The following is a 15,493-nucleotide window of genomic DNA, read 5'->3' as shown; positions in this document are numbered from 1 at the left end:
TTGGCAATGCAAAGTGTCTTTTAAGTAGGTCCAAATGCAAATATAACTATCCCACTCACATACAGCTATGTCACTGGTTATTACCATAAGCTACGGATACCAAGGACTCAAATTTCAGCTTACAAGTAACTTTAAATACACTGAGAAAGTGAATGGTATGGCTTTTTTAGCTGCTGCTAAGCTAAGCTAGCAGTTCAAGTAAGCTTAGACACCAAGACAGTAATGCAACCTACACACAACTGTCAATACCAGAAGCTGCTTGCAGCAAGGTTGTTAGGGAGGTTTGGGAAGCATATGCTGTCAGGAGAAGCATGACAGATCTCGAGTTGGAAGGGACCCATAAGGATTAACAAGTCCAACTCCCTGGCTCCTCGCAGGACCATCTAAGACTACACCAAACATGAGCACACTGCCTGCCATCCTCAGGCTCAAAAGCTTTCAGCTCCAGACACCAGATTGTACTGGGAAGAGGCTGGGGTTCGTTTGTTGTCATTAAAGGGTATCTCCCTATCTAGACTGCATCTATTGGAATATATTTGCTTGGTGTTCAAATAATGCTATCAAATCATCTGAGCTTGAAATGTCATTATTAAATGTCTGATTCACAGAATCGCTATGTTGGATGCCACATATACTAGAAAAGCAGTGATCAACTTTAGCCTGCACTCTATTTCTTGCACCTAAAGACTTGTGTTTGTCGGCATTCAGAGCTTTACTCCCATAGCAGAGGCATATGCAGATCCAGCCTCTCCAATTTCATAGCATTATCTACATCATTTGGCAAAGTTTAATTTTGGTGGGTCTCTGGAAGGTGTAAAATGTATTCAGGATGTGTTCTAGACACAGGACTGAGAGATCTCAGTTTGGAAGGGAAGAGAAATGTGCACAACATCAAGCTAAGAGACGCTGGCTTTCCAAGTAACAGTGTGACATGGAGACTTGCTGGGGAAGATTCCAGCAGTGTCTTAAATCCCCTACAGGAATTAAGATGTACTGAGAGTTATCAGATGATCCACAAATTCTCAGATTAATAACATGCATTTTACAGTTTATTCCTAATATATACATTTGTAAAGCTTTTCTCTAGCCAAATGGTGACATCATACTGAATCTTTCCATAGCTCTAGCCATGTTATTCCTTCCTTCTGTGGCATCCAACAGCACAATCCATTAAATGAGAATAAAAACCCAGAAAAGCTATACTGCAACAGCAGTTATTATCATGTATCTAATGAGCAATATTTCAACTGAAACAGACTATATTATGGATTCCTTAATAACAAGAAGAGCCATCAACCTCCCACCCCCTTAGCACTTTTATCCTCATTTTAACATACCTTTACAAGGTCCTTTACAACATCCATTTTGTTGAGCAAGAGACAAACCACTATAAACCTTGCATAGTAACGCAGCTTCTTAACCACTAATTCAGGCCTAAACACAACAACAAAAACACCACAGCCAAATTTGAGATTAAAAGAGAACACAGGTAGGCAGCAGGGGTAAGGAAGAGGAAGAGTTTAAGGCCAGAGCAAGGCTGAACACTCTGCAGATTAAGAGTTCTAACTGAATTCATGTGAAGATCGACAGCTACCTGGCTGCTAAGAGGTTTACTTAAAATCGAGTACAGCGACATAAAACATACATCAAGAAAGCCACAGCCTCCCCCTTTCCCACAGTCTCCTTACATGAGAACAGGCATGGGAGTCAGATATAACCGCTGGCTCTTCAAACCTTTTGTCAGTCCATGGGCACTATCTGACCCCAGTGCACCACATGATAATCACAGCTGGCTCAGTTCACCCACATGCGACAACTTAAGAGATCTGCAAGTCAGCACAGCCCATAATTACTCATCCATTTCTAAAACCTTCTGACAGCATCTAGAAACACGTTTGGTCAATCCTACCTTGTCTGAAACAGCTCAAGCACTCAGACTGAAACTGAGAGATTTTTAAGAGAGAAGATAATAGGATCAACAGGTATCAGAACAGAGCAGGGAAACTTTCATCTTACTGTGGCACACAAGTGTGCTTAGACATGAGCAAGACTAAAGACATGCAGTTAGCTGAAGTCCAGAGATCCTTGAATCCTTGCAAAGAAGCTCCTTAACTAACCTTCTGTATTTATCTTCATGATGACTTCAGATCATTTCTTCTTTAATGAGGGAACTCAGGTTTACTGGCTAAAATGCAAGATCAGGATCCAGAACTGAGTTCTCTACCTATTCTTACTTATATCTGTCTATGTCCCTGGCAGGCAGCACATTTCTGTACACTCGAGTGTACCTTTCTCAGTATAGCATCTTAAAAGGAAGACGTTATGCCTCCTGAAGCTCTTGGACTTTGTCCCAGTCAGTTACAGAGGGCTGTTGTACTGCAGTACTAACTGATGTTCCCCTGAAAAGCCTGATTAGAATCAAGCAGATTCCTCTGCTTCAGCACAGCTATCTTCCAGCCACAGCATGCTAGGTCCCAGCACTGATACTGTTCAGGATCCAAAATGACAACACTTTGGGGCTAACAGCTGTCTAGCCAGGACCAGATACCAAACTATTCCTCCAATCATCCAGCAAAGCTCTTTTTATACTGAGGTTTTTAATTGTGGCAGGAGATTAAAAGAAACTTCCTTCAACAACACTGATTTTACTCCAGTTATACTCTCTCAGTTTAGTTATTTCCTGTTTCACACACCATTCTAGACTTGAAAAAACAAAGGCATTCATTCAGGCTTACCTGTCTTCTTTGTTGACTTGGGAGTAGTATGACCTCTGCCTAATTGCTGAATAGAAGGAGAAAGCTTCATTGAGATAGCTGGTTTCTGACGTGCGCAAGCTGCAGAGGAAGAATCAGATTAGCTCACTGCTTCAGATGGAAATCCACACCAAACCCTCCCTTCTTGTGCATCAATGGCAAAACTCCCTTTCCAAGTGACATCATATGAAAACCAGACTCTCATCTTTTGTGCCTGCTGGGAAGGCAGGTTTCAGAGCTTGGATTCCACATCAGATAACTATCAAATCTGCCCATCTTGTACCCATATGTACAGGTGACAGGTTAAGTAAAAAGTTTAAAGGAAGATTAAGCTCCCAGACTTGTAAATCACACTTTTGTATAAGAGTAAAATGCAGTATGCAGGGGAGACTTAGAGACACTTCTGAGGTAGGAGACAAGTCCTTTGGCAGTATCAATATGACTACCACTGTGGCATCGGGCTTATAGGTGCCACTCTCTGCAGCACCCCCATGAGTCCCAAGGGCCTTCTTGTTTAGAAACAGGGACCATGACTCAACAGATACATTGATTTCTCCTGACTGAGTATCCAAGTGTTTGCCATGGAACTGCCACAAACACTGCATTGCCCTACTGAAACCTCTTCTGTGCTTACTTACTAATAATGGTAATAGAGCTGCCCAATCTTGGAAGCAATTTCCCCAATTTGCCACCGCTTCAACCCATACCGATTGTCCAATATTTGTCTATTTTGCAAGAGAGAAAAGAAAGATTGTAAGACATTCCAGAACGTCTCAGAACATCAGACAAGACAAAGATCCATCGTATGGACAAATTCAGCCTTCATTAGTGGTATAGCATTCCCAGTAGCAGCCCCTCATGGAGCCAACAGCACCACATACACACACAAGAGCAAGGACCACTTATCTTGCATAAACTTGCAAGAGCTAGACATAAGTATGTTGCACAAAATACACACAACAAAAGGTCACAGCTTCCCAGGAGAACACTCAGACTACGCAGCCAATGTAAGGTGTGAAAGATCAGAGCCCACGCTGTAGCAGGATGCTTCACACCATTCCAGATGGGTTCTGCGCTGCAGAAACTTCTCCTTGGTAATACATTAAAGCAACATGCATTCAAGTACAGCAAAGGGTTTCGTTATAAAGTCACACTGGAAACTCTGCAACATTTTAATTCATTAGACAGCGAGCGCTACAGGAAGTGACTATTCTCTCCCTTCATGCTTGAATAGCACAGTGAAATCTCAATCTTCACTGGGGGCCTGAGGCATACCAGGGATTAAAGTTGCACTTAAATCCATGGGACATGTCTGCCTACAACATTCCCTTACCGATGCTGCTGTTGAAACTTCCAGAGTTTGGTGTAAACGTCAAATGTTCGCCCAAAATAGGATTGCCACTGCTTTTGCCCATACTGTGGTAAGTCCCTGCAAGTGAGACATGACAAACGCAGAGTTAGGGAGTAGATTCCAGTCAGCCCAGGGTGAAAGCAGTAGATTTGTGTCCATATCAGAATGGTTTTGTTCAGAATTGACTTGAAATGCTTTGTAACTCCTCCTGCACCAAGAATAACAAGAACCATGATTCCTGTAAATACTCAAAAACTGCTGCTACTGGAATCTGCATGGAAATCCTGTTTAGCTTGTAGGAACCACATATATCCTATCCACACATAACCCTAAAAACATGCCACAAAGCAGACAGCGTATTAATTTTGTATACCAGGAAAGACTGCAATGGGGGGAAGAAAAAATTCTTCAGTGCTGTCATCTAATTACTGCTTCCTACTTTCAGAGGGAATGTCTAGTCACTTTTCAAATGTCAGGTTATATATCACATATCGCCACAGAATTTGTCACCCTCTAACCAAGTGACATGGCAGAAGCTGAGACCTTCTGCCTTTTTGGTCTCAGTTTCCAGTGCTATAACTGAGTTAGTCAATCCAATTCAGTTCTGCTTTCATACCTCCACTCGATTTCCAATGTGATATATTTCCCTCCACCTCCACCCCACAATGATGATGCAGTCCTAAGGATTTTAGCTTTGAAGGGTTGTGCTTTCACTCCTAGCAGAAGGCTTACTAAGCGCTTGTTGCCTACAAATCCATTCTGAAGCTGATTCAAAGGAGGTGTACAACTCTACAAGTGGAACAGCTCTTTCAAGACAGCAAAATCGTTCATTTGATTCAAGAATAATTTCTTCAGGGAATGCTCTTTCAAATCCCTTTGCTGGTTCTGGTTAACATCCTATCCAACATCCCAGTCTTCAAGAAGACGGGCGTGGAAAAGCAGCATATTCCACTTCCAAGCCTGGGAGGTCGAGACTGAAGGAAACACCTCCTTTTGGAAACCACACCATGTCCTCTGGAGGAGTAAGGCAAGCAAAGCAGTACACTGCTATCTCCAGAGCAGCATACTGGCGCATTTCTGCTCTCTGTAATTGCTTTAACAGCACCCTAGGTAGAAAAGGAAATTAATATTCCTTTCCTCATCAGGAAACTACCAGCTGTACTTCCCACACAGCTTGAAGGGCCTAGCTTAGTTAGTACATGTAAAGTGAATCTGTTATCAACTGTGACTCTTACCAGCCTAGAAAACCATTCCAGTCCTTGCTGCTGCTGTTCTAGGAAGATGCCAAGGAATTTGGGCAGGATTAAAAAAAAACCAAAACAATTGAAATGATAGTAAAAAAAATCCCCCCAAACATGGAATTGGCTGCTCAGCAACTTGGAACATCCTTCGGTGCAGAGAGGGGTAAACAGGAGTACAACCATGTGCTTCAGGGCACCAACAGCTTCATCCAAATATAGCTTGATACAAACACGTGCAAATTTAAAGCACTTACTGCAATAAATGAGTCACCACTTTCTACTGTAATAGATGTAAACATTTTAGCTAAAGAAGTTAAGAAGTGTCCAAATACATGCCTAAGATATATTGCAGGCTTTGATACAGCAAGAGGTAGCGATAAATTTAATTAGCACATCCACAAGTTTCAATGTTAAAAAAAGTGAATGCAAATACAAAACAACACTAAAATTAATCTTTTTAAAATAATAATACATTCAAAGGGCCCTGGCACTAACCTAAAGAATGACTGAATTAGCAAGTTGACTCCAAGAACTCTACCAGTAGGAAACTAGGCTTTCAAAGCAAAGTTGCTGAGGACATTTGAGCAAAGGTCTAACATAAGGAAACAAGAAAACATACCCTTCTTCTCTCAAACACTGAGAAGTAGGTATGTGCACAAATGAAGAAAAAAGCAGGTAATTATGTGCTGATCATGCTTATACCCCTCATCATAAGCTAATACACTCTTTACACCTCACCTGCCACCTTCCCTTGTTCACCTCTGCCTCTCCCTCGGTGCTGCACTTTCCTCTGCAGAAGCCTAAGCATTCTCACAAACCCTGCCTCAACCCACTGCATTGCTTTTTGAATAGATGAATACCAGCGGCATTTTAAGAAGCCCCTGTGAGCACAGTGCCCACGTGTTTGCTGCTGTTGTCCACAGTCGCTGCTGGGTGTCCACATGTGTATTTCTCAAGCAGCGTGCTCGCCTAATTGCAGCTGGCATAGCTGCACAATAACCACGCAATTCCTCAGCTCCCCAGGGAACAGGAAAGATCTCCATGGAAACAGACAGTAGCACTTGTTCTTTTGATAGTATTCTGACATGGCTGTAATAAAACTTCATTTATGACAATACATTACCGTGGTTTCACCACCGATTTTTGCAGACAAGAGCTGCCACTGCTGCCATCCATTCACTGTTTTGTGTTCTGAACATCATGCATGTCACTCCCACATATCAAGAAATTCTGCTGTGAGAAAATGGATGCATAAGCAAAAGAGGACATTTAGTGCAGGGTTTTTTAATGAGACCAGAGGATCTGCATTATTTGGTAAGAAATAACCCAAGAGAACTAAAGACTCTGTTGATTGCAGAGTGGATTATTAATACAGCTCCTCCCACTGAAGGAGACAGGGAATATACGGTCCAGAAGCAAACGCACATGCAACTTGAGAGCGAAAGACCTACATTATAACATGACATTTTGCTGCTTCCAGAGCTACAAAAGGATACTGGAGCAATAGAGAGAAAAAGGCAAGAGGCTCAGCTTTCTCCAGGATGTGCCTGGCTAAGGATGCTAGGAACAGAACAGGCAGTGGTCTGGATACTCACTCCTCTCCTGCTGATGACTATGAGCTTTACCAGAGGGAGGAAGTGGTAGTGAGAAGGAATCCAGATGCAGGGGGGGGAACAGAGATGCTCTGATTTAGGACAGTTCTATCCAGACAAGGAAGACAGATACACACCTCATTACAATAGCCGCCAACCTTCCAACTCCAACCCAGTGGAAAGTGTTTCGAGTTTCTTGGGGTTTAAAACATTCCAAACTGGACATGGAGACACAAACTCAGATGCTCTAAAAGGATGGGTTTCTCACACTGGGCACAGAAGACTGGTTCCCTTGCCATACTAGAGTGGCTGGTAGATAAAATTCCACAGGCAGCCGAGAATTTTATCCAATTCCTGCTTATAGTCTCAGCAGAGACCAGCACTACTTATGTGCTCGTAATTAATTTTCTGTCAGTAATTCATTTCATCCATGCTGTTGGCAGAAGCCAGGTAATGCTGGCTGAAAACCAATTAAAGGTGTTGAGGTTTGTGTGGCCAGCACCGCATGGAAGTTGTCACACAGGGACAACTTCCAGAGATATAAAGATGTTGAGAAAGTCCTAGAGACTCAGCAGTGTGCTTCAAAAAGGAAGGTTAGAATAACTGTAAGTTTAACATTCAGAGCTTTAAACACATTCACAGTTTTGACAGGTGATAAAAAAGACAATTTCCTTTTATGTTCCTAGGCTTGTAGTAATTACAAGCTCCTATTCTCAGAACCTAAGCAGTAGTGGGATAACGGCATGTGGTGTAGCTTCCCCATCATAGCTAATAAGCCAATGGGTGTAAACTGGAGCATAGGAAGTTCCACGTTAACATCAGGAAGAACTTCTTTACTGTAAGAGTGACAGAGCACTGGAACAGGTTGCCCAGGGGGGTTGTGGAGTCTCCTACACTGGAGATATTCAAGGCCCGCCTGGACAAGTTCCTGTGTGATGTACTGTAGGTTACCCTGCTCTTGCAGGGGGGTTGGACTAGATGATCTTTTTAGGTCCCTTCCAACCCTTGGGATTCTGTGATTCTGTGATTCTGTGACAGTAAGCACACCAGCAGCACTCACAGTAACTTGCCTTACTGATGCAATTGGTGTGAGAAGTCAGTGCCTTCCCAGTACCACATGGGCTACAGCCTGCAGCATTACATGAAGCTAATGGGGTCCTGTTGTTCCTGCAGCAGCAGCATGGAACAGAACTAAGATGTTCAACTTGCATCTCACTAAAAGTCTACAGAATAAATGGGCAAACATTATCACTTCTTTCCACAAAAGGACAGCTGTGGTGATTCTTGCAGCCCACACAATGAGACCTGATCTGGGAAAGTATGATATATGTGGAAAGTCTTTTCATTTCTTAAGGCATCAAGCATCTCTGTGATACTGAACACATTTAAGCACTTTTTAAACATTAAAATAATAACTGGTGACAGTACACCACAAAAACTGCTTCCTAACACACTCCCTCTTTCCAGCCATTTCTCCAAGATAAAAGCAAACGGGAATGGAGAAAAGAGAGAACAGCAATTGGAACATACTTCATTAACAGTTGTTTCTAACTTACAGCTCAGGATGTTAAAAAAGGGAGTAAGGACACTAGAAAGACAACCTCCCCTCTAAGTTATTCTAGCACGCATGGCCACAAAAGGACGGTATCAGTGGTAGTGTGAGCATGAAGTATACTTTGGAGCAGCAACCTTGGCAGATCATCATATGTTTTCCTCAAATGCTGTATTTGGCATCTGTATTGGGAAGAGAGGAAGGAAATGCTACTGAAACAAAGACGTGGCAGGCTGAGTCCTTGCATTTTTGGCAGCAGCAACAGCTAAGCAGCTGCCAACACAGCTATAGGCTCAGCTCCCTGTTGCTGAAGTGCCCAGAGGAGGTTTCAGGAAGGAAATCATTGCTCTCCTCTCCCTCCACCACCACTTCTTTTCCATGAAACATGATAGGGACAACAGAATGGCATATAACACAACAGCAAAGGCCATCATCATCTTCAAAACAGAAGAAGGCAGGCATGCATCAAATGCATTTATTGCGCTAGAGGGAAAAACAGGCAACTGGACTAAGAATTAGGATACCTGCCAAGTCATTTCCAGGCGAACTACCCAGAAAAGAACAAGCACTAACAGAGGAGACACCTGAAAATTATAATGCTGCTTTATCCAGTCATTATGCCCAAAGGAATCACAGCTCTTACAGGTGAAATAGGGGTCAGGTTCAGTGCAAGAAACACTACATTAATTGTGTCAAGTTACAGTAAGGAAAGAGGCAGGCTCCCTCCGGTATGTTCGTATTTTCACGGAGCACAGCCAGCTGTTGAAGCCCATCTATTTTTATTGCCCAGATTTCATCCAAAGGTAATTCCTATTTTCTTTTCATGTAGTTGGATAAGAAGGTTTCTTTTTGCAAAGCACCATGGATATATACAGAAACTACATCTCCCATCTGGAAATCTGATACAAGTACCAAGTCCTCCCATGCCCAAAGGAAAAGACAGAATGGCTGTAGGTATTCTGTCTCTGATCTGAGCTTGAGCATCATGCATCCAGGCATGAACTGTATTAATCTGTAGTCTTCAGCGACTCAAGCCAAAATTTCAAGCAAGCTACATCAGAAAGCCAGTGTAATGGCATATATGGTCCTGCAAATCCTGGCCTCAAGATCTCAGCCCTTTTGCTTTAGACTGTTTCATGGGGTGTTGAAAGCAACCATCAAGAACTCCTTGTCTCTACTGCCCATTTACCATTCAGATTTTGGAGCACAAACTGTTTGTTTTGGATTTGGTAATCAACTTCCAAAGCACATGAAAGGATTATCAATAGCAGGGGGTGGAGGAATTAAAAACATCTTTGCTAACCATCTGTGTTTGAATAACAGCAAGCTATATGGGCCCAAACATACAGTATTACTCAGAGACCAGTAAGACGCTGAACTGCCAACAAGATATGAGCTAAAAACCACGTTGCTTAAGAGACTTGACAGCAAAGCTTAGAAATAAACCAGCTCTTAGAAATAAACCAGTCTTTAACTTCAGCATATACTGACATAAACAGGATGCCTGTATCACTGTCCAAATGTGCACTATTTTCCTTGAACTCTCCTTATTTCCCTTCTCTTTGGTGCTGACAAAACAGAAAGACTTTCTGGCTGTTATTGCAGATGTTTTGTAGAGAAATGCAGATTTTACATTTCTCCACAGTTCAGATTAAGCATTTGTTTCACTAGACAAATACAGGGTACGGTTTGGATGTTTCTGTTTGTCACTTCCTAAATTTCTTCCCCCCAAATATTCTCTCCCCACTTTTCTCTCACCTGGGCTGATCCATCTCATTCCTTTTTTTGGTACAGAGACTGTGGGATTTGGGAATTGCATACTGTTGACTGTATACAGCCACACCTAGCCCCTCATTGTGTACTTCATACACAACATTTCAGTATGAATTCTACCCATTTCTCAGATTTCCAACTTGTAGTTTACTGTTAACTGACCTGAGACATTCAGCTCTCCTTTCTCACATTTCCTCCCCTACTGACTCGGAAACATGTGAACCTCTACTCCTACATTCTTACATACATGGTCCAAAACCACCCATACATAGGTGCACAGTATTCTTCCCTAAACAAACTTACTGGGTTTGAGATCGAAATGTTCATTGTACAACTGATTTCAGCATCACTCACATACTAAAGTGTTGTGTTCTAATGCTTTTCTGAAGGAATAGTATCAAAAGGCACTAACCTTAAGCCATTAAATAGCTGTTTAGATTTATCCAGTAAGTAGCAAAAGTCTGTCACTGTTTTCCTCTCTGCTTGAGGAATATCATCTTCAGCTCCTCCTGATGACATGATTTCTTTTAGGGCAAACTCAGTCCTATGAAGAAGAAAATAGCCATATTACTCAAAAATGGAGGGCTACTATGAGCTCATCCAGATTAGATGCACGTACAGATCCATGGGGAGGGAAACAAACAAAGCATGCAGTTCTCCCACAGGTTACACTTCTCAAGACTCATTAAAAATAACAGCTGAGAATCAAAGCATGGGGCTAATGATTGCACAATGCACTACTTAACAGAGCAAACTAAAAGGGGTACAAGAGTCATAAAATAAAGTAAGTCTGAAGAGTGTCTTCACAAACACAAAACGGCCAACAAAAGGACTGGAACAAACTTGGGTTTCATAGTTGGACAAAGAAATCCTCTCTAAATTTGCCTTTCTGCAGAGGTGTTTATCCTGCAGCTGTATTTAGAGAGAGTAGCCTCAGTCCTATTTACATTTCAGTTTCTTCTTTAACTGCTGAAAACTGTAGCTCACAAGTTCCTATTGCTAAAACCTAGCAAATTTAGATGGAATGCTGAAAAATATCCTGCTTCCTCGCTACTTCCTCATGAGTGTTTCATTCCATGGCTCGCACTGCCCACAATTATACCTGCAGATCTATTTTTACTGTTCATCTGAGCAAAATGGCACATTGTCCAGGAATCACCTGCACAAAACATTAAGATATAATGGAAATAATCCTACTATTGAGTACGTAAGCAACTATGAAAGCCTGTAAAGGCAAAGAGGCTCTTAAAAATCTTTGTTTCTCAGCAGCAGTTCCTGTGGAAATGGCTGCCAGGTCTTTAGCTCTTCTGTGCTCTCTAAGAATTTTAGTGCAAGATAAACACATCTCTAACTGGGCAAATGCAGAGCTTCTGCTTCCAGCAACTTCTCTACCAGTTCTGGTAAACACTTTCATTAAGCAACAAGTTTCCATTTGTGCAGAGGCTCAGTTTGGATGCTCTTTGTACAAACAATTACCTACAAGTGCCAATTCAAGGCAGGAAATGGCAAAGTGAACTCCATGCAGTCGTTGGGAACTATCCAGAAGCATCTTTTAATTGTTACAAGAAAACTTCACAATAACCAGACTTTAGAATTACCTCCCTGAACAAACAGTTCATGCCCACCACACACAGAAGAAATTGGCAGTTCCTCTCCCCAGCTTTTAGGGTAAGTCAGTGAGCAGATCTTGCCAACCAAGCAGTTCAATGACTTCCCAGTTTAGACAAGATGCACTTATCTTTTATGCACCCAGGTGACAGTGCACTAGAGCACTAGTGCAAGGACATGGGGTGTACTGCACAAACCACTTGTTGAAGAGCTCCAGAAAAAGGTAGGAAGTATTTACATGCTGTCTGGTAACTGCAGCATGGTGCCAGACAGTGTAAGGGTGTTCAGAACATACCAACCAGATGTCACAAGCTGTTGGCATGAGCCTGGCAAGCAGGAAACGAATATTACGAAGCACCAGCCTGTGTTTGAAATCTCTGAACACTTACATTCACACAGCATGAAACAAACACCACCAATGACTTAAAGCACCAACATATTAAATTGAACAGCGAGAGCTAAAACACAGATGTCAGAAACAGCCAGGAGGTGATTCAGGAAGAGGGACAATACCCCAGGTCCTGTGTGCTCCGCAGCAAGGGTGACCTAAATCCTGCAGCGAGGTCCTTGGATTCCGCAGCGCTCCACTGTGGTACCAGGCACTCTAGAGCAGCTTCAGATACATTGTGAAATATTTAGGACCTTGATTAAATTGGAAAGTATATTTCACAGAGTCTGTGTATCATTCCTTTAATGGTAAAGCCAACTTTATTTTATGTTAACCCTAAATTATACTATCCAACTACCCAACCAGTGCTAACAGTGACCAACTGAATCTGTGCAGGCAAGTAAAACCAACTACAGGTCTCACATTGAAGGAGTCTGCTGGACCCGCTGCAAAGAGGTTTTTTATGCCATCAATAAAAGATATGCTATAAAATCCACTGCCTGCCTCTGATACCTTCCAAGGCATATCAGAAGGCAGAAAAGATATTTGATGCACAGAAAGAAGAAAAAACCTCTTTTAGGTTATGGAGAATATTCTGTATGGTCAGCCTCTCAATACAGCTGTTGGCACATGGGTTGGGACCTACTACTGAAGCAGAGGGCAAAAGCACCTTTTCTGCTCATAGAAAGAAACCGCCGCAAGCAGAGGTAACAACCTGTCTTTTTATCAGAGATGCTGATGAAGGAACCTAGGAAACAAGCCACACTTAAGCACATTCTGATACTGAACAGAGACCTTACAAATTAGTATACCCTGGAGACACTCAACTAGAACATTTAGTTTTTCCTCTACCCAAGGTTCAGAAATGAAAACATGATTATTGCAAACAAGGCACACAAACGGTATTAAGGCAATCAGTAGCCTAAGTTTAGGCTAAAATGTGTTTCTACACAGCTAGGGTGAGAAGTAAAAGGCAAAAACACAAAGAATCAGACAAAAGGAGCACACTTCCTAGAACAGGAAGGGATTTACTTTTTGAAAAAGAGATGGAGTAGGTCTCAGTCACTCAAATTTATCTCCAAGAAGGAATTCCGACTGGTAAAACTGATCCACACAGATGTGAAACAACAGTACCTGCACAATTACATCTTCAATCTACAACTGAGGAAGCTGAAATCTTAAAAGCCACATACACCAACATGTGTACACGTACATCAAGCCTTTAGCTTGTATTGCTTTAGAGATCAAACTATCTGCAAATGCCTGATCAAGTCCCACTTTAAAGTGAAGTTACCACAAGCACAAAAAGCAAAGACCTGAAAACAGAAGAGAACTCTCTGTGAGAAACTCAGAAAACTCTGCCCTGTACCACGATCTGTAAAAGTTGTATCTGTCATCTTTCCAGACAGGCTCAGCCTAACCTCAGGGTCAAACATTTTGATGGTACTCCTCTCACTCAACCTTAAGCACCTAAACAGTGAGATGCAAAAATTAATCACATTTTCTACTGATGCTTTTAGAGGGAGGAAGGTGACCAGGAGACACTTGATCTAAGGCAACATAATGGATGGAGATGACTGGGTGCTTATGAAAAGCTATCCGCTTAGTACATCATAAATTAAACAGAGAAGCCTCAATGTGCCCTCTTTGTTTCTGGGTTATTTGGCAATAAAAACGCTAAATCACAGCTAAAGTAGAATGAAGTGAAGCCTTAGTTACTCACACAATTATGAAACTATCTCTGTTCATAATGACCTGAAGATACGAGCACAACAGACATAACATCTCTGGGATGGCAGAATGAGTGTTCATGTTTGGACAGTGACAATGGATGAGATCAAGTTTCATTCTCCTGCAGGATAATTAAAGGCATTTTCTGGCTCTGCCACATACTGCACTCAGAAAACAGGAGCACTTCTGAGCTATGCAGTGTATTTACACATGTACATAGGATAGTGGAAAATCCTACTGAAAATCCTTAAAGATTACACTTGAAAAGTAAGCGTGAGTCCTGCCCAGAATGGACTGGTTTCTTACCCACTACACATCAAATTTATCTTCATGATGATCATAAAATAACACTATACAGAAAATACACTATAAAGCTATTTAGGCTGAATCACTTCATGGGCAGTAAGAGTCTTCCTTCTAGGAAAACAATAATCAGGAAACAAACTAAGGAGCTGAACCAGGAAAGAAATAAAAGCAATGAAGAATTAAGTAGTCATAGGCATGATAATTTCCCTCTGTGAGAGATCTTTAGAAAAGCTGCCAGAAGGTAATTCTTCTACAGATCTCAACTGAAAGAAGCATTTTGGTTAGAGACAGGCGCTGCTGCAATTTAAACCCCAGGTTCATTCAGCCATATGCCTGAATATGAAGGGAAGATGGAAAGGAAAAGGACAACAAGAGCTATGAAATGATAGGTGAAGGCAGCTTTTCCAGCTGACAGAGAAGGCAAATAAAATTACTTCTCTCATGCACCGGTTTTGGCATTTCATGCTCCGGAGGTGGTGGTGTTTGGTGCTGTACAAAGAAAGAACAACTATCACGAGTTGATCTTCCCTGCACTGAAGATTGTAATGCCGCACCATTACATACAGGAGAAAGAATTATTATTAGAAACAGCAAGTGGGCACAGCAAAGGGAGGAATATAGCTACTGACATGGCCCTTTCCTCGGGGACTGCTGAGCTCCACATGGAAAATATACATAAAATGCAACCAGCAGTACATCCACAATGGGAACATCTCCTTCTCTTTGATACTAGAAGTAACCCCACACAACGGTGCTCCTCTTCTGCAGACAGTTCTGCCAGTTTTGAGAGCCCAGCCACACCAGAAATATCACCTATTTAACGTTTTGTTCTTGTGCTTGATGCTTTGCACACGCAAAAGAAACTGTTGGGCTGGTTTGCATGACAATTTTTCTTAAGTAGCACATGTCAGAAAAAAAGGATCTCCAGAGTCTGCAAAAGGAGACACTGAAACATTGGTCCAAAAGACTGTTAAAATAAGTCAGAAAATGGCGACTTACAGCAGAACTTACTATTCCCACAAGGTTTTGCCAACTCCTCAGGCCATACAAGGCAGAAAAACTGTGCTAGCCAAGCACGGCACTTTGCATGCCAGGTTCTTTCCAACGCACTCTCAGAACGCACAATTCCAGGTTTGCTTTGTACAATCCATTAATAGATTTTACATATTCCTCCCATTGCAGCACCCAGGGCAGAAGC

General features: G+C 42.0%; 1 protein-coding gene across 3 annotated transcripts in view; it reads right to left on the bottom strand.

Moving 5' to 3' along the window:
* Positions 1-15,493, bottom strand: part of SCAI (suppressor of cancer cell invasion) — a 41,398-nt gene that overhangs the window by 16,482 nt on the left and 9,423 nt on the right. For 2 of the 3 annotated variants that reach the window (XM_065695444.1, XM_065695445.1), the window contains exons 3-7: positions 10,675-10,806; positions 4,087-4,182; positions 3,392-3,478; positions 2,736-2,834; positions 1,338-1,434 (exon numbers count right to left, since the gene is read on the bottom strand). In XM_065695444.1, coding sequence (XP_065551516.1) covers positions 1,338-1,434; positions 2,736-2,834; positions 3,392-3,478; positions 4,087-4,182; positions 10,675-10,806 — 511 coding nt within the window. Of the gene's footprint in view, positions 1-1,337; positions 1,435-2,735; positions 2,835-3,391; positions 3,479-4,086; positions 4,183-6,468; positions 6,555-10,674; positions 10,807-15,493 lie in introns of those variants that run through there. The other variant, XM_065695446.1, reaches the window with a different exon arrangement.

Source organism: Lathamus discolor, chromosome 15, assembly GCF_037157495.1.
Source record: "Lathamus discolor isolate bLatDis1 chromosome 15, bLatDis1.hap1, whole genome shotgun sequence".
Taxonomy (NCBI): domain Eukaryota; kingdom Metazoa; phylum Chordata; class Aves; order Psittaciformes; family Psittacidae; genus Lathamus; species Lathamus discolor.
Note: the sequence above shows the minus strand (reverse complement) of the source record. Positions and strands in the feature narration are given on the sequence as shown.